The sequence below is a fragment of the Pipistrellus kuhlii genome, unplaced genomic scaffold, assembly GCF_014108245.1.
Source record: "Pipistrellus kuhlii isolate mPipKuh1 unplaced genomic scaffold, mPipKuh1.p scaffold_m20_p_43, whole genome shotgun sequence".
In the NCBI taxonomy this organism is placed as follows: domain Eukaryota; kingdom Metazoa; phylum Chordata; class Mammalia; order Chiroptera; family Vespertilionidae; genus Pipistrellus; species Pipistrellus kuhlii.
The window spans coordinates 1,689,346-1,708,460 of NW_023425544.1; the positions used below are offsets into that span (position 1 = coordinate 1,689,346).

General features: G+C 63.0%; 1 protein-coding gene across 2 annotated transcripts in view; it reads left to right on the forward strand.

Moving 5' to 3' along the window:
- The window catches only part of NEK6 (NIMA related kinase 6), a 64,355-nt gene that overhangs the window by 18,184 nt on the left and 27,056 nt on the right, over positions 1–19,115 (forward strand). For both annotated transcript variants that reach the window (XM_036411930.2, XM_036411929.2), the window contains one exon: positions 16,643–16,761. In XM_036411930.2, the coding sequence (XP_036267823.1) occupies positions 16,672–16,761 (90 nt within the window). In that variant the 5' untranslated portion in view covers positions 16,643–16,671. The remainder of the gene's footprint in view (positions 1–16,642; positions 16,762–19,115) is intronic.

Here is a 19,115-nt window from a genome sequence, read left to right on the forward strand (position 1 = left end):
CGTCACAAGAAGAGCCTTTTCTTTATCCACCTCTTGGGGGGCAGGGGTGCCTGGGACAGGGCTTGGCTCCGTGAGCCGCTCAGAAAATGCTTGATGACAGAATGAATGAACCCCCGTTTTGTTTGTGTGTGTGTGTGTGTGTGTGTTTAAAGAAAACAGAAAGAAAGAAAGAAAGAAAGAAAGAAAGAAAGAAAGAAAGAAAGAAAGAAAGAAAAAGAAAGAGAAAGAAAGAAAGAAAGAAAACTGAGGCCCACGGGGCACAGACGCTGCCCGCTGCGGCCTCTCTCGCTGGCCGCTTTGGGCTCGGAATTCCAGGTGCGCCTGTCTGTGTCCCCGACGACGGTCTACGCCGCCCCGAGAAGCTTCCAGTCCACGCTCGTGGCTTTGGATCGGCTCAGAAAAAGCGTGTCCTGTGACTGCTCAAGGAATCTGGGCATTTAGCCCAGAAAAGAGTGTGTTTCCTGGCTTCCTAAGAACTGGGGCCCACCCTGCCCCAGGCCTGGGCGTGCAGAGCGGACGGGAGGGAGGGAGGGAGGGAGGGAGGGAGCAATGGACTCCGGCGGGAAGGCGAGGGCGTCAGGCCTTATCAGCAGAGTTTGCTGCCCTGCGCCTGAGACCGGCGGGCAGGTTCACCCCCGAGGCAGTTCGCCTGAGCTGGGGCAGCAGGTCCACAGCCTCCGGCACCTCTGACACGGGATCAGAGCACTTGGGTTTCTAGAAGGGCGTTCCTCATGCTCAGACGAATCTCTGTCCCCGGGGTGGCTCTCCCGGCAGCCCTCCCTGGTCACCGGAGGCAGAGGTGGGTGTGAGGTCCCCGCAGCACAGGAGGACCCGCTCCTGGTGGGTTATCGGGCCGCCGGGCCAGATGCTTCCACAGCCCGGCCTCTGGCCGCTCCCTCCACGGCGGCGGGTTTACGAGGTGCCTCTGAAGGGAGCGGGAGGCATCGCCCTGCGGCCTGCCCGTTGCGCAACTCCACGACTCGGTGTTCTCTTCGGAAGAAGGGTCAGCGTGTCCCTCTTCCTCTCCTGCTTTTCATGTTCTTTTCTTTTCCTCCTGCCCCCTCCTTCAGACTGGCCTGGCATGCCGCCTCCCTCGGGCTGGGGGGTGCCCCGGTGCTCAGAGGGAATTCACCAGAATTCCCCACCAGGTATCTGGAATCGACCGGTTCCATGTTCAAGACGGAGAAAACCTCTCCTGTGGACTCACAGGACTGAGCAGGAGGAGGCCACGAAAGGATCGGCCAGAAGACACGTGACTAGATCCGTTTGCTGGTGCCCAGGCCCGGCCCCCGCGTTCTGGGAGAGGGTCGCCGATGCGCCTGAGCAGAGACAGCTTCAGGACAGGCGTGGCACTGGCTATTCTTCTTACATCCTTCCGATGCAGGATGGTGGGAAACTTTATCCAGGAAAAGTTGGCGTCTTCCGGCTCGGCTTCTGGGTGTGAGGGAAGCCTGCGGGGCCTGTGCAGGCTCCGGGCCCCGGAGCCCCTGGTGCGTTCCCCTGGTGGCGCCAGAGCAGCAGCCGAGCCGCGGGAGCTCCGGGCGAAGTGTGCAGGCCGGAGGCCGAGGCCAGCTGCAGCTGCACGTGCGGGCTGGCCGGGCTCCGGGCTCGGGGCCGGGCTGGGAGACAGCTGACTCCAGGGGCCAACTCAACCAAATACCACAGACCGTGTGGCTTAAGATAGCAGGCGTGTGCTCCCTCACAGTCCCGGAGGCCAGAAGTCCGCGCTCAGGGTGTCCGGAGGGTGGGTTCCCAGAGGCGCCGAGGGAGACTGTTCCAGGCCTCTCTCCCCCGGCCTCCAGTGGCCACCGGTCACCCTTGGCGTCCTTGGCTTGGAGACACAGCACTGGGCTCTGTGCCTCTGTCATCACGTGGACTTCCCCCGTGTGTCTGTGTCCAAGTCTTCTTCTAAAGACACCAGCCATTGGCCCTCGCTGGTTTGGCTCAGGGAATAGAGCCTGCGTTCTGAAGGGTCCTGGGTTCGATTCCCGTCCAGGGCACATGCCCAGGTTGTGGGCTCGATCCCCAGTCGGGGGACGTGCAGGAGGCAGCCGATTAACGACTCTCTCATCATGGATATTTCTATCGCTCTCTTCCCTTCCCTTCCTCTCTGAAATCAAATATTTTTATATATTTTTAAAAAGACACCAGCCATTGGATTAGGGCCACACACATCCTATATGACCTCATCTTAACTTCATTACATCTGCAGAGACCTTATTTTCCAATATGGCCACATCCCCAGATCTCAGGTAGATGTGAGATTATAGAATCGCTCTCTAACCCAGCACAGAGACCCAGGGGTGAGCAGGAAGGCCTGTCTGATAGGGTGCTGCAAAGCCAGAGGATCTGGAGTGCCTGTGGCCATTTAAGTTGGGTTAACCCGGGGTTGCCAGGAGGGCCCCCCAGGCCACCTGTTCACCGGCGGGTGAGGATGGCACGGAGGCAGCACAGTGTGTCAGGCACGCTCCATGCCAGGCCCTGGGCGGGGCTGCACAGGGCAGACCAGCAGACCCACGGCGCTGGCTGACATTCCTGCGGAGGAGACAGGCGCACCCAGGACTCAGGTCCGGGTTGAGAGCCGTCCCCACACAGGCCAGATCTGAATAGACTCGGAGACTCCGGGAGCTGACCTGGCCAGGGGTTCTCTGGGTCCCAGGCTTGTTTATGTGCTCGAATGCAGGCGCCAGAGGTGAGCGGATCGGTCCACGTTCAAACGCTTTTCTTAAACGCAGGCTGCCAGCATGTAGTCCTCCGGTAGCATCGGCCAGGACGGCTGAGGGCCAGGGACCTTCCGCGCTCGGCACAGGCCCCCTTGCGGCCTGCTCCTTTGGGCCGAGGCAGCAGCCCCGCCCGTGACGACCAGGACCCGCCGTTCCCCGCGGCGCCTGCCCCTGCATCCTCCGCCTGCTGCCTGGATAGAGGTCGGGAAGGAGGGACCCCGGCTGTGTCCACCCCCCAGGGACCCTTATCTCCTTTGGCAGAGGCGCCGTGGTCAGACGTTTCCGGATCCGCGTCCCAGCCCGACACCTCCTAGGCAGTGATCTGGAGAAAGCAGGACCCAGGGCCTCTCTGCTCACAGTTCCTCGCCTGTGAAACGGGGGCCATGATGCTAGCCCTGTCCTTCTCCGGAGAATGAGGACAGCGAGTTAGAGGTCGTAGCCACAACGTAGGAATCCTTCCGGTGCCTAGCACAGAGCCGGACACACCGGGGGAGCTCGATGAAGGCTCACCAAATAAGAGAGAGTATATCCCAGCCTGGTCTCTGGAGGGAGATTCTGTGGGCTTCTCCTTCCTTCGGTCTGTGGGCACGCAGTTACCCGAGGTGACCAGGGCAGGGTGCCGAGGTCATGGGGAAAGATGCTGCCGAACTGCATCTGGGGCTCTGAATCTCCGCCTGGCCCATCAGGTAACACCGCACGTGGGCCCGGTGCGGGGGAAGCAGTGGTGTGCGGAGGAGCCCCGGAGGGGGGTCCCGAGAGCAGAGTTCGGGGCCTGGCTTTGCTCCCGGACTAGCCGTGGGGCACATGCGCAGTCCGTCCTGCCGAGCACCCCGCCCTCTGCAGACCCGAGGCCACGGCGGTCCCTGGCCCCTGCCCCGCAGCTCGTGTGGGCTGCCTAGCCTCCAGGCCTTGGCACGTGCTGTGCCCTCTGCCTGGAGTGCCCTCCCCCTTCTCCTCTGTTCACTGAGGGACAGACGGTGGGATGTCCTCAGACACATCTCTTCTCTGCCCTGAGCCTCAAATGCAGGGTTCATGAGACCTCGCGTGCACGGATGCAGGGTTTCCCCGGCTCCCAGGAACTGCCGGCTTGTTTAACGGTTGTCTGCCGCTGACACCACGTGTGAATGGCGTATTCCCAGTGAGTGGATTCCAGCGTCCTTGAAAAGGCGGGACAAAGGCCGCCTCCTGAAGCTGTTCTGGCTGCAGTTGGGCCACCGCGTCCCCACCTGTCCCCCTGCCGGCTTTCCTCCCGTGCCCGCGGAGGGCTGGAGGTGTGCCTCCGGGGCCCGCCATGAAGCGTGCACCTGCCCCCGCAGCTCTCGGGGCTGCCCCGTCTGCTCAGAGCTCCTCCCTGTGGTGCAGAGAACAGGTTCCGTCGGGGCTCACCCCGCTTTCTGCACTCCGGCTGGCACGGGATTCCAAACCCCACCTCTGCCGGATGTGCCCCCTGAGCCTCCGTTTCCTTGTCTGCAGAATGGAGATGGTCACACCCACCTAAGGAGTGGCAGGTGGACCCGGTGCGGGGCGTGGCCTGGGGTGGGGCGCGTGCTGGGGCTGTTCTCCTTAGCATGAGTGTTCCTCTCGAGAGAGCTGAGGGGAGCAGGCCGGCAGGCTGCGTGGAAGCCAGGGGTCTGCTGCCGGAAGCATTCTGCTTTGGGAGACAAGCCGGGTTTGGGGTCAGAACCGTATTCCGTCGGGAACGTCGCAGCCGAGCATCCAGGCAGATTTCTCGGCTTGGTGACTTTGAACCTTCCGCGCGGACCGTCCCAGGTCCGGCTCCTGGGGGTCGCGCACAGCTGGGCGGCACCTCGCCTGCTGGTAGCATCGTTTCCACGGCGCAGCCTGCCTGGCCGTGGACAGACGCTTCTTTCTCTCTTTCTTGGACGCCCGAATGGCCGTCTCCCTCCTGCGGCCCCAGAGGCGGGCCCGGGTTAACGCTCCAGAACGGACATCAGAGCGGGGCCGTCCGTTCCTGCTCCGACCCCTGGCTCCCAGCAAGCCTCAGAGAGCGGGGGCCGGGGGCTGCCGGGGGCGGGGCGACTCCCGAGGGCCCCCTGGGCGGCGGTTCTAGCGGCTGCTGAGCAAACCGAAGCGATCGGTTCACGGAAAAGGCAGCAGCGTGGAGCGGCAGCCAGAGGCGGGGAGGATGGTCTGTGCCTCCGGAATCAGGCCTGCTGGCTGCAGTGCCGCAGGCGCCGAGCCCCTGAGGCAGGAGGGCCGCCTGGCACGAGGGACCAGCCTGGCGTTGGGAGCCTGGTTCTGAGCCACACAACCTGACTTCACATCCCAGATCTCCCTCCTACAATGGGCAGCGTGCCTGGCCTTTTTATGCCTCAGTTTCCCCTTCTGTAAAATGGAGTTAATGTAGTGTGTGTGTGTGTGTATGTGTGTGTGTGTGTGTGTTGGGGGAAGGGGGCGTTAATAACACTTACGGGCAAAGGACTGGCCCATAGTCACCCAGAAAGTCACTGGGGGCAGTCAGGCTCACACTCATGACTCCCAGTCGCATGGACCATTCCCTCCCCGTCCCCCTCTCCCCGCCCCCCTCAGTCAGACGTTTTCAGCTCTGCCTTCTGCAGAGGAAATCTCGTGACCCTTCCGCCGGCAGCATTCAGACTGCCCAGAATTTCAGAAACCTCTTTGGGCTGGCCAGGGGCCTTGTTGCAATTCTATTCAGCTGCTAGTTCTTTTTTTGTTCTTTTTTTTTCCCCTCCCCTTTTTCTTCTTCTTCTTTTAAAGCTCTAGAGGGTCTCTCCTTTCCTCTCTCCCAAAATAGAAAAGCCAGCCTTTGACCCGATGAGGTCCTGCTGTGTGTCCCTGAGCCTCCCTCCTCCTGTCTGGGCCCCGCGCGCCCCACCTGTGAAACGAGAAGGTGCCCCCACCTGCCAGCCTGTGACTGCTCTGAGGACGAGCAGAGCGAGAGGTGGCGCCGGGACGCGGGCGAGTGCTGACTCAGCGAACGCGGGTGACGCATCCTTCTAGGAAGTGGGGTGAAACCCACCAGAAATGCCGCCCGCTTCCGCCCGCCTCCCGGTTGCAAAGGTCACTTGAGTCATCAGAGCTGTCTGCACTCGCCTCGCTCTCCTGTTTCAGCCGAGCGCCCCTCGGATCCTCCGTGCGGAGGCCAGGGAGGCCGGCCAGGCGCGTCCCCTCGGCAGGCCTCCTGGCCGTCGGAACCGGGGGGCTTGGTGGCTTCCCGCTCTCCGCTGGGCGCCCAGCCACCAGCTCTGGAGCTGCCAGCCTCATTAGGAATCCTGCCCCTCTGAGCCTCAGTCCCCTCATCTGTGGAATGGGTGGGTGAGCCCTGCCAGCTCATCCCCTCTTGCTGCCTGCCCAAGAGGCTAGGCCCGGGGATCCAGAGATGGGTGCCGTGGTAGGCCTGCTGCCCCCTGGCATGGGCCTAGGGCCAGCCATACCCACCCTGAACCCCATTACCTCGTCTCCACCATGGGCATATTTCCTGCTCTGCCCTCCTCTCAAAGTTGTCTCGAGGCTTCCTAAGATGACGTGGGCAAAAATCCCTCTGCAGGTGACCAAGAACGAAGACCTGTTCGGGTGTGAAGAACCTGCTGTTTATCTCCCCTGGGGCATCTCCGTATCCCTGTCACTCAGACAGGGTCTGGTACAGAGCAGGGGCTCCGTGAGTGTTGAATGAATGAATGAAAATAGCTGTCATTTATTAAGCACCTGCCACAGACCAGGCGTCTCCCAGGGAACTTCCCATAAGATCCTGTAATCTCACCACAGCCCCAGCCACTCAGGCGTGTCCCCATTTTACAGACAAGAAAGCTGAGGGTCCAAAAGCGCAGTAACGTCCCTGCAACCACACACCTCTTCCTTGTCAGTCCGTGATCCTCTGGGTCCCCTCTCCCCAGGGTGTGCTGGTGAGTGGTTAACGGTTCCCGGGCAGAGGGGCAGGGCGGGGGGAGATACTTGTACGAAGCTCTGGTTGGTAGCATTTGCCAATTCCCTTGGTGCAAATATTCCCACCGGGCCAGCCCTCCCCCGCCGGCGCGCCGGGCGCGCCCCGGGGTCTCAGTGCCATACAAAGCCACGGGAGGGAGGGAGGGGGCCCTCAGACAGATCTGCATCCCCTTGGGTGGAATATCAAGGTCTGCGGGCCCCGCTGTGTGTGCTGTTCCTGCCAGGCCCGGAGCAGAGCCCTGTAAACGCTGGGATATAATGGACAATAAAAGTCGCCGGAAAATAGTGGGTCTCCCAGGACCCCTGTCATCCCTGCCACACGCTGCCTGCCGGAAGCGCGGGCCCTGTGATCATGAGGCACGATCGTCATGTAAATATATAGGGTCTCTCGCCAGCCGCGGGCCAAGATTTATTTTATCGAGACAGTGGGAGGAGGGGAAGACGGCCCAGCTTCATCGTCCCGGTAACTTTGTGAAATGCTCTGCCATCACTTCCCAGCTTCGGGGAGGATGCAGCAGGCGCCAGTGTGGCCTCTCCCAGCCTCCTCCTAACGAAGGTTCCTCTGACTGCCCTGGGCACAGCCCCAAGGGCCTGGATGGCCACCAGACTGGGATCCTCTAGAGATTGAGGACCAGACTCACTGTGGCAGCTGATTTGCTAAGCGGGTTGTCACTTATGTTTGGCGCAGGGATATTGATGTTGGATGAGCATGGTTTCTTATAATGATAACTAGAGGCCCGGTGCACGAATTCGTGCATGGGCGGGGTCCCTCAGGGTGGCCTGGGCACCGGCCCCAGCTCACACCTCAGCCTCACAGCCCCACAGCCCTGCCTGTCACCACCCCTCCCCTGCTCCACCATCCTGTCTGCGGGGTAATCGATTGGGACTGGGCTCCCTCCCACTACCCACCTGCCTCCCTCAGTGCCTGGGAGCCTGGAAGGGGAGTGGTCCTGCCCCACCCCTGCTGCTGGTCGTGTCTGTGGGGCGATCAGCAGGACAATTGGGCCCCTGCTTGCACTCACCTTGGCCTGGCGCCACCCCTAACCTGCTCCACCATCCCGTGGAGGTCCCGCTCTCATCGGGGCCCATTGGGGTGGCAGTACTTCCACTGCCACATCGCTGACACCTGCCATTTTCTGCGCCAGCCCCTGGTGGTCAGCGCATGTCATAGCAAACAGTCAAACTCCCAAGGGGACAATTTGCATATTAGGGTTTTATTATATAGGATAGGATAGTAACCATCATAGAGCTTGCCCGGACCTCCTCCCACCTGCCTGCAGGTGCACCAGCCTCCATGCCTCTGATCCCACTGTGTCCTCCACCAGAACCCCCTCCGCTCTGGTTTGAATCATGCCCATCCCTCTAAGCCATCTCAAACCCCACCTGTGGCGAGACGCTGTCCGTGACCTTGCCTGGCCAGACCCGAGCGCCCCTCCGTCCTCTCCCTGGGGCATCTTCGTGCCCTGTTCTGGCTCGTGGATATCTGTCCCTGTGCCCCACGGTTCTGTCCCCGTGAGAGCAAAGCTTCCATCTGTGTGGTCTGGGAGTCAGCACAGGCCCCGCACCCGCTACCTGGGTGTCCGTTGTGTGCCAGCCCGAGGCTAAGCACTTTGGGTTCACGTCAAGCCAGGAACCTTCCGGCAGCTGGGGGCGGTGCCACCTGTTCTTGTCCCTGTTTTACCCATGAGGACACGGGACACACACCCCACGGGGACGTGGTAGCTTCACGACTTGGACCCAGGGCCGCTCTGGCAATACATGTTTTGGGCTCAGTTCACAAGAGAGAGATGAGGGTAAGCTTTTAAAGGGACAGCAAGAAGGTCTGTGCTTCTTAGCATCTGCTGGGCCCCAGTGGGGCGGGTGGGGTCCTTCCTGGGACAAGAGAAGGGCCCCTCGTTGCTCCAGGGCCCGGGCTGGGTTGATCCTGGGGCTTGCAGTTGGGGGTGAAGGACTGACAGAGCCTGGGAGGCTGAGCCCTTCGCCACAGGGTGGGTGTGGCGTGGGCGGAGGGGGTTGGGTCCTGGCCAGGTGCTGCCGCTGCTGAGCTGGTGGCCCCGGCAGGTCTGCTGGCTTTCTGCCTCGGTTTCCCGGCGGGTTGAGTGGGGGAGTAAGACTGGCCGGTCCCGGAGTGGGCTCTGCCTGCATCCCAAGCCCACCGGCCGAGGCACAGGCGGGCACCCTCTCCAGACCGCCCGCCCGGTGTCCGCTGCCACAGGCCAGCCCCTGGTGAGCATCGCACTCCTGGCGACGGCGACGACTCCCATTCGCCTCCGAGGTGGCGGCCGGAGCTATTTCGGGAACCGCGTGTGGTGGGGGTTTCCTCTCGGCAGTGGCTGGGCATGGCGGCTCGGGCAGGGGAAGTCCCAGGCAGCCAGGGCCGGCCCCTCTTCCCTCACCCGCCTGGCACCGAGGCCACCCTCAGCCCAGGCCGAGCAGAGCTTCCCCAGCCGCTCAGGAGCCGCTTTGCAAGGTACCTGCCCTCGCCCTGCCTCCCCCTCCCCCTTTCCTGCCACCTTGGGCTACGGGAGGGTGTGCCCAGCAAGTGGCAGAGTGGCAGGCCCGGGGTGGGGGGGTCCCGGGAGCCTGGGCTGACAGAGCACTCGACCTTGGCTACCATTGGGCCAGTGCCGTCAGCCGAACTTGGCCTTGGCCACCATGCGGGGGAGGGGGAGGTCACACTGAGTGACCCCGGCTCTGGCAGAGCTCCTGAGGCTGCAGGAGAAGCAGAAAGAGCAGCACTGTCTCAGGGCGGGTCGGCTGCCGGGGCCCCTTCCTGGTGGCGGAGCGGAGAGCTCTCCACAGAACCTTCTCCCTGCAGGCACCGCTGTCCATCCCACCTGAGCATTAGGGGAGGCCAGGGGCTCCAGAACCGGCCCTGGGGAGCGGCTGCTGGGAGGGATGATGGGTGCTGTCCTGGGCCCAGGGCAAGCTCTTCGCACACACCCAGGCCCTCCAGCTCCGGGGCTGCCTCCCTGGCTCCTTCTCCTGATGCTGGCGTGGCTGTCCCCGGTCCTCGCTCTGCAGCCCGCTGGGGCCACAGGGTGAGGGTTTTGGTCTCTGCACTCCAGGAAAACATGTGGCAGCCGGTGACAGCGCAGGCGCCAGGGATGGAGAGCCAGGCGTCGTGCGGGCAGTCCGGGAAGGCTGCCTGGAAGGAGCGTCAGGTGGGGCCGGGAAGGAGGAGCCAGGTTTGCCAGGAGACAGTTCATTTCAGGGGAAGCAGAGCCTGCCGAGGCCTTAAGGAAAGACCCAAGTTCATTTCCCTGGGGAGCAGGGCCCCTTGGGGTGGCGAGCCTGTCTGAGGGGCCCAGAGCTCCCAGCAGAGGGAGAGACCCCCGCTCCCAGGTGGTCCGGAAGGATCACCCCGCACAAATGGGACGGAAAGCCAGACTCTGCAGACGTCGGAGCTGGGTGCAGACAGGGCATGCCTTTTACCGGCTGCACGAGTTTGGCAAGTCACCTGACTTCTCTGCACCTCAGTCTCCCCGTGGGTGAAGTGGGGCATCGCCAACCTGGTGGCAGGAACTGCTGAGGTGCAGCTGTGACTCCCTGGCACAGAGACAGGCTCAGCAGGTCTTCCTCCTCAAAGGGGCGGGGTGGGGGCAGGGGCGGGGGGGCTGGGGGCGGGAAGGCAGGCCCCCACCAGCTGGGCAGAGCTTGCAGTGCTTTCTCAGTCGTGTGGGACACCCCGGGAAGGTGGGGGTGGGGATGGGCTGGCTGGGGTTTGTGTGCTGGAGGGGGCCTTCCCATGGTGGCCTGGAAGCAGCTGGGCCACGGGGCAGGAGGGAGCTGCTGAGAAGGGCCAGGCTCTGGGTGAGCGCAGACTTCTTTGGGGAAGGAATCGGCAGACCAGATGAAGTCCCCGCTCTGGGCCCAGGGAGGGCGGGGCGTGGGGTGCGGTGAGTCTGGGTTCCTGCCAAATCCCTGGGCAGACAGGTGGCCCGTTGCTAAGATGGGGACTTGGGAGGGTCAGGCAAAAGCTCCCATTTGGGCCAGGAGAGTCTTTGGTGCCGGAGCGGTTGGGGTCTGGAGCTCTGGAGAGAGGAGGGGGTGAGTGGGGTGGGTGATGGGTGAGGAGAGGCGAGCTGCTGGTGCTGGGGAGTGAGCTGAGTGGGAAGCAAGGCCGTGGCCTCCAGGCTCTGCCGGCCCACCCGCCGCCCGGCAGGGTCGGGACCTCTCTGCAGGGGCTGCCAGGGGCCCCGTCTAAGGGAAGCCAGGCTCCCGCTGGAATCGGGGCCCAGGAATCAGAGCAGCAAGTGTGGCTTTGGGGGTGGGGCGGAGGGGACGCTCAGGAAACCAGACACCAGCTGGGCTGCTCCCCTGCGGCTCCCAGGCCCCCGGGACTCCGGTCTGAGAGCTGGCTGCTTCCTGTCAAGTGATGAATGGGTAACGGCTGCTCATCCCAAGACCAGAAGAGACGGGAGGCCGGGGCGGGGCCGGGGGCAGCCTGAGCCACAACACAGCCCTTCATTCATGCTCTCTTCGAAGCTGTGTGGGCTGGGGCATCAGACAGGCTTGGCTTCAAGGGTTACTCTCCCCTATTGCCTGCTGGGTGGCCCTGGGCCCCTCAGTTTCCTGGCCTGAACTTGCCCTTCCGCCTCACATCATGTAGATAATAGCCATCTGGGACTCCTTGGAGCCTCAGTTTTCCCATCTGCAAAATGGGGGTGATGGCTTCTTGGAAGAGATCAAGTCACTGAGCTCAGGAGGGGGTGGCTGATGCTGAAGCTGGCCCGGCCTTGACAGCACCAGTGGCCGGCTGGAGCTGCCTGCCTCCTGTGGGGCAGTAGATGGCCACTGCGGAGGGCGCACTGGGCAGTGCGGGCTGTGCCCTGCCCTCTCCCAGCTGGCACAGGCCCAGGCAGTGGGAATCCATCCTAAGCACTGGCCACCGGGCGCCTGCTGGTCAAGTGGACACAGCCGCAGGGGCCTGCCTGGTGCTGGGCCCTCATTTGGGGGAAGGAAGCTGTGTGTGTGTGTGTGTGTGTGTGTGTGTGTGTGTGTGTGCAGGAGAGCGTGTGTGTGTGTGTGTGTGTGTGCGCGCGCGCACGCACGCGCGCGCAGGGGAGGGTGTGTGTGTGCAGGGGAGGGTGTATGTGTGTGTGTGTGTGTGCAGGGGAGGGTGTGTGTGTGTGTGTGTGCAGGGGAGGGTGTGTGTGTGTGCAGGGGAGGGTGTGTGTGTGTGCAGGAGAGCGTGTGTGTGTGTGTGTATGTGTGTGTATGTGCAGGGGAGGGTGTGTGTGTGCAGGGGAGGGTGTGTGTGTGTGTGTGTGTGCAGGGGAGGGTGTGTGTGTGTGTGTGTGCAGGGGAGGGTGTGTGTGTGTGCAGGAGAGCGTGTGTGTGTGTGTGTGTGTGTGTGCAGGGGAGGGTGTGTGTGCAGGAGAGCGTGTGTGTGTGTGTGTGTGTGTGTGTGTGTGCACACGTGCGCAGGGGAGAGTGTGAAGCAGGAGGTGGTGTCCTGCTTCGGGAAAACAGCCCGTGATGTGCTCGTGAGCGGAAGGGCGGGGAAGGGGCCTCCCTCTGAGACACCCGCGCAGGGTCCGGCGGCAGCGGAGGCCGAGCCTCCAGGACGGCGGTGTGGTTCTCCCCGGGGCTTGGCAGAACCTGCAGCCTCCGCCACCTTCACCCCCAGAGCTGGCCCCCGCCTCCGTGGCTCAGCCCCGTGGCCCCGGTGAACCCCGACCGCCTGCACACACACGTGCGGGAAAGGCAGGGACACGCGGTCTCCACGCAGGGCTTGGAGCCAAGGGACAAGCGCTTGCGCCCACTGGGTATAAGAATGTGCTTCCAGAAACCCCACAACACCCCACCCCATGCACGTACCCCCCACCCTGCCCTGAGCCTGGTCCTCGGCCCGGCCTGAGCCTTCCTGGGGCCTGGGGTCACCTGGTCCTGGGCGGGTGAGGGCCCCAGGGAGCCGCCGGCCTCCACGAGGAGAGGAGGGACGCGGCTTTCCCTACTGAAGTTTCCAGAAATTGGGAGGCAGAAGCCTGACAGCAGGCTTGGTCAGAAAGGCCACTTGAGTAATCACCGCCCCCCCCCCTCGGGAGCTGATCCCTTCTAGGAAGTGCCCGGATTGAACACAAGCTCCCCTGCCCCCCTGAGGTCACTCCCCAGCGGTGAGAGCCTTGCCAGAGGCCGGGGGGAGGAGCTTGGCAAAGGCGGCCGCAGTTCCCATCCGGATGGAGGTGTTTGCTCCGGAGTCACCCCAGAGAGGCCACGCCGTGCAGGAGGCAGAGCCGACCTGGAGTCCCCACTGTGTGACCCTGGGCAGGACCGTGCCCGTCTCTGAGCCCACTCCTGCCTGGCACATGGAGGGGTCCCTCCCCATTGCCCCAGGGTCAGCACTAACGACAGTGGGAGCAGCTAAAGCCTCAGGGCCGGTGGGTGTGCCAGGCTCTGTTCTACGGCGTTCCTGTCTGTTAACCTGTTCAAGCCTCTCGATTGCCCTCAGAGATGGGTTTTACTATTGGCCCCGTTTTCCAGATGAGGAAACTGAGTAACTTAAAGGTCGCCCATCCCAAATAACCCCTAGGCTCCTCCTGATTTGGTCCCTGGGAGTCTGGTAGACATGTCGCTCGCATATGAACACACACACACACACACACACTCTCTCTCTCTCTCTCTCTCTCTCTCTCTCTCTCTCTCTCTCTCTCTCCCCCCCCTCGCCCGGAGCCCAGGCTGGGAAGCCACACTGCCCACAGTGCTGGGAAATGCAGGACCCTCGCTCCCTGCAGAGAAAGGCCCTCTCGGAGGTGGCCCTCGGCGTGGCCTGCCGCCCTGGGTCTCACATTCCGAGGATTGCTGGCCCCTGACTCGGGCTTGGCAGCCGGCTCCTCATTGTTCCACCGCTTGGCAGGCGCCCGGCCGAGGCAGCTCCCGTGTTACCCGGCGGGGCGGCCTGCGCCCTGGTGCCTCGCCCGCTCCCCACGTCCCCCCTCCACGCCCCTTTGTCCCGATCTCTCTGCGCCTGAGCCCCCTAAGAAGCACTTCCTGGCAGGAAATGTCTGGGATAAAGGGGTTTGGTTTCTGTGGAAGCACAGACAAAAAAGAAGGAACATTCTCTGACATGTTCTGGAGGCCCTGGGGCCGAGGAGGGGCTTGGGAGTCGGTGAGGCCTGGGTTCACGCCCCCCTCTGGAGCTCACTCCAGACCTGGAGCCTCCCCTCCGAGCCTGATTCCTCCTCCAGCAGCCCCAGGACGGATGGAAAAGACCCGGCCCTCTGGAAGCTCGGTGCCTTCAGAGCCCCCCCCGCCCCCCCGCCTCTGCCTTTGGTGGGGCCCCCTCTAGCCCTTGGGGGGCTGTGACTTGCAGGGGCCTCCGTGGCTGCTGCTTTTCTGGAACCAAGCCCCGCCCCCCCCCCACCCCCTCTGCACTGGGGAGCTTGGTGCCCCACCTCCCGTTAGGCTCCGGACAGAAAGGCACCCAGGAACAGGAATTCGCCAAAGCCCAGGGCTCTGGCAGAAAGGAGCGTGGGCAGCAGTGCTGTAGCCGCTGTGCCATCCCACAGGCCAAGGGCCAGGCGGCCCCGTGGCGGGGCATGTCCCCCCGTGGCCCCGCTCAGCACAGACCTCGTTCCTGCTCAGCGGGGAGCCCCTAGGCAGGAAGCGGAGGATGCTGGGAGGGGCTGTGAGGAGCGCAGCACGGAGGAGGTTTGGGGCAAAGGTGCTTTCGTGGGTTTGAATCCCGGCTCCTTTTGCCTGGGATCCGTGTGATCTGGGTACGTCTCTTAGCCTCCGTGTGCCTCGGTTTTCTCATCTGTAAAATGGGACAACAAGAGGCCCTGTTCCGTGGAATGGTCCAAACGAGGTGGGTGGACAGCTGAAGCGCGGGCAGCAGGGCCGGCAGAGCGGGCGCACACGATGGTCGGCTTATGGTGGCGATTTCCGAGGGGCCCGGGTGGGGGGCCCCCCCGCTGCTCCCGTGTGAGGGGCCGGGGAGGCCTGAGAAGCTCCTGAGGGCGTGCAGACGGCCGCCTCGGAGCTCAGCTGCGGGATCGCCGGGTGGGGGTGTGGGGAGTGACCTTCGCACACACCTCCTAGGCCTCTGACCCCTGTGACCCGCCAAGGTCCCAGCGGGGGAGTGACAGGGCCAGAGGGCAGCATGTGTGAGGTGGGCCGCGGGGGAGGGAGGCCAGGGCCGGGGCCCTGCGGTCTGTGAGCCGCGGGCAGGTGAGCACGCTCCCTGCGATAGAGACAGAACCTTCCTGCGGAAGACAGCTCGCCCCCCCTTCCCCAGAGGTCCCCCTAAGGGCAGAGGACGGTGAACATGTCACCCCGAGGGGTCTGGGGGTGCAGCCCCAAGCAGCTGCAGAGCCTGCAGGGGCCTCGGGTTTTATCTTAAAATTCATGCGCATTTTACACGCGGCTCCCTCTGTGTGCGGCCTCTGTCGCTCACGGTTCCCCCGGAGTCACGGTGCTGCCTCGGGAAGCTGCTCGTGTTTATCTGTTTATCCCGGGGCCTTTCGAGCTCGGCTTCTCACCGTGTCACTGGGGAGGCTCCAGCGGAGGCAGGCAGGTGGCGGGCAGATGTGGCAGCGCAGGGAGGGGTGTGCGGGGACCGAGGCCTCAGCACAGGCGCAGCGTCACCGTGCCCTCGCCGCGACACTGATGGGAGATGAGAAAAAAGAGACAGCAAGAGCTCTCTCTGCCTTCCTCTGTGCACACGAGGAGGAACCACACGGAATGCCGTGTGCGGTTGAGTTTGGGCAGCGTCACAGACAGGAGGCCGCAGGGGCGGGCCGGCCGTGTGGACTCCTCGGGGCGCCCTGCCGGCCTGAGCTGTGTGGACCGCAGCCCGTGCCCTGCCGCCCGCTCCTGTGGCCTCGCTCTCTGCCCCCTGCTGTGCGTGCTGAGAGCAGCGTTACCCGAAAACGCAGGGGAAAGGTGTGGTTTGGCTCCGTGGATAGGGCGTCGGCCTGCGGACTGAAGGGTCCCAGGTTCGATTCCGGTAAAGGGCATGTACCTTGGTTGCGGGCACATCCCCAGTAGGGAGTGTGCAGGAGGCAGCTGGTCGATGTTTCTCTCTCATCGATGTTTCTGACTCTCTGTCCCTCCCTTTTCCTCTCTGTAAAAAAATCAATAATTTTTTTTTTTTTTTTAAAGGAAGGTGTGTGAGGGAGGAGTGGCCCTGGACACGTAGGTTCTGCAGAAATGCTCGTGGGTGAATGAGGGCCTGTCCTCCGAGGAGGAGGCTGCTCCCGGACGGTCGCGGGGCTGGTGGTGTCCTCCTGCGGCCCCCACAGCTGCTTCTGCGTCTGCACGTCTGCGCCTCCATCCCTGCCCCGGGGTGCTTGTCTGCTGTGACACCGGGAGGGGGAGTGATATTGGGAGTGATTCTCAGAAGGCCTGGGCGCATGGTGGCACCCAGGGACCGCTGCTGCGGTTACTATGGCAACTAGTGATAGCCGCCACGCTCTCTGGGAGCCTCGGATGTGACAAGCCCTGGAGGCTGAGAGGGTTGCTCCCTCAAGCAGGACTGTGAGAGGACCCATGGCCTTGGCCTTCCAGCGATCGGTGCCCTGGGGGACGCGGGGCCCTTCCTGCAGCCGCTGCTTATGGTCTGGCTCAGGGTCTGCCTCTCCTGACGGCCAGGCGGCCAGCCTGGGGTTACGTGGGACGGATGTCGGGGGACAAGGGTGTACACCGACGCCCAAGAGGCTTGATGAGGCTTTGGAACCTGGCACAGGTGGGGTTGGGTCTGGCCGGGGCCACCTTTAGACTTTTCCCTGCTGAGCCTCAGTTTCCCCTCCTTCAGGGGCAATCCTAGCAACCCCGTCAGGACAGCCTAAGGGAGGGAAAGTGTGTCACCCAGGGTGTGGAGGCCCAGCCCCGCCACTTCTGAGCTGGACGGCCACGGCCAAGGGGCTTCCCTGCTGTGCCCGCCACTCACACGCCTGTAACACGGGGCCAGGAAAGCGCTTCCCCCACCCGCGGCTGTCGGGGGAGAGAGGGAACCGGCAGATACACAAGAAGGCCCTCCTTTTCTTTTGCAGCCCGTGCTCTTGTGAGGCTGGCATGCAGGATGGCAGGACAGCCCAGCCACATGCCCCACGGAGGGAACTCCAACAGCCTGTGCCACGCCCCGGGGCCTGCGCACCCTCCTGACCCACAGGTAAGCCCTGTCCTCTCTCCGCAGGGAGCCCCGAGGCAGAGCTGCCTCCTGCACATGCCCAGTGACGGGAGCTGAGCTCCCTGCCTGGCCTGGCCAGCCTTCATCTCACTCAGGGCACTCGGGGAGCCTCTCTGAGCCGGCCTCTGGCTGGGCTGCAGGCGCTGGGCCTGCCGGGGGTTCCCATGTGGATGGAGCAGTTTTATCTCAGAGGGATCAGCACGCTGAGAAGGTGGACATGGAGGGAGCTGTGGAGCGCTGAGGAGGAAGGAGGGTGCAGGAAATGGGCAGGGAGGACTTGGGGTCAGGATGACCTTCCTTCCTCGGGGCCGGAGTCCGCCTCCCTTGTGGTCGGTGCTGTGAGCCTTTCAGCCGCTTTATCCAGAACCAGCAAAGCGGAGAGTCACAGGCTGCCTCCCGCCCGCCTCACCCTCCTGTGGGCCTCGGAGAGCCAGGCAGGCTTCCGCAGCTTTTCTGAAGGCAGCTGTTGGGGTTGAGCTGAGCTGCTCGCACACCCCAGGCTGTTCTCTGGGCAGAGACTCCTCCTCCTCCAAGCCTCAGAAACACCACGGCTTCTGGGAGCCTTCCTGCTCCTCTCCCCCTCCCCCTCCTCCGTGCTGCTCCACACTGTGCCCGGGCACCGGGTCACGGCCCTGAGCACGTCCCACTGGGGACTGGATCCTGGGTCTCGTCCCTCCTTACACAGAGAGTCCTCCGGAGCCGCCCATGCCTGCTGGGTTAATACGCCGCACATGCGTGTAGTGCACCCAGGACACACACAGACCCACGTCTGCTCTAACCAAGCACGCAGTCTCACGGGAGAACGCAGGAAACTCGGAGCCAGTGAAGCTCCAACAAGGCTCCTGACCCAAAGCCAGGGAGGCTTCCTGGAGGAAGTGGCCGGCACAGGCCTGCAGGGGCCAGAGGGCGTGGGCAGAGCAGGTGGGCCAGTCGCCCTGGTGCCCTGTGGGCAGCCTGGAATGATGAAACGTCATTGTCCAGGTTGGCTTGTGTCCCAGGATGTGAGATCCCAGTCAGGGGGAGGCTCGGAGGCAGCCAGCCAGCCACCTTCCTCCGCCACGAAGGATCGTCACAGCCTCCAACTGCGCAGTCCCTGTCGGAGGCCTGCGGGCGGCCTGTGTGGGCCGAGCTGCACAGGTTACACACTGCACAGAGGTGCTGAGTCCTTCTCTGGCCCCTGTGCTCCCCTCAGGCCACACTCCCAGATTCACACGGAGGCGACATATGAACTAGGAGAGACTGCGTGTGTGTGTGTGTGTGTGTGCGCGCGCGCACATACACGTGCACAAGGGTCCGAGGGCCTCTATACTCTCCGTTCCTGTCACTGGCTCAGATGCAGGGCCCGTTTCCTGGATGGAGTTGGGGGAGTGGATCGCAGACATCTGGGCAGTCCGTGGGCATTGCCGGTCCGGAGTCCACCGGACCTCTCGGCGATGGCCGGGGGGGCGGGGCCTCCGCGGGTAATGGAGCAATTTGTCCCGTTAAGCATTCACCAGCATTCGGGTCCCCCTTGATTAATCTCCCAGAATTAGCCAGTTGCGTTTCAAGCAATTAGTGTTAATTACAGCCTCGTTTGGCAGAGGAGAGAACCCGTAATTATTTCACGAGCAAGGGTGCGCTGGGCCGCCATGGCGTCTGTTGGCGCGGTGATGACATAGTGACGTGTCATTAGGTACGATGGCTCGGCGTTGGCCAGCGCCTGTCAGGACGGTGCCCCGGTCCTGCAGGTCGGTGCCCCGGTCCAGGTTCGCAGGAGCGGGAAGAACAGTGGTGGTGACGCTGGGCCTGCGGACGGTTGGGTGGACAAAGGACAGCCTGGGACCTCCAGTCTCCTCGTCCGGTATTTAAATGCCATCTGAGGAGATACAGGGCCCGAACCTTGCCTGGTTCAGGACAGAGAAACACCTGCAGTGGATGGCATTTTCCTTTATGGCAGAAGGCATTGCTCTTTCCCCAAAACCGTCCTCAGAGGCAGGAGCGAGGCTGCAGGGCAGCAGGAATGCTGCTCGCTAGACCGGACTGGGCTCCGTCCCCAGCTCCATCCCTCTGACCTCTCGGAGCCTCAGTCTCCTCATCCGTAAAATGGGGCCATGAAGACTAAATGAGATGCTATACGTTAAACATTCAGCCTGGCACCCAGCATCGTGGGTGTTACGGAAATGAGATGTCATTGATCTTACGGTAATAGTCTAAAAGTTAATTTCGTTTTCACAGCTAAAGAGCCCAGAGCTGGAAATACCCCCAATGTAGAAAGAACAAGGTAGCCCTCCGATCTGTAATAACCTCCTGCGCCCAAGACACATGGTTTGTTCATTTCAGGAGCTTTTCAGTTCTGA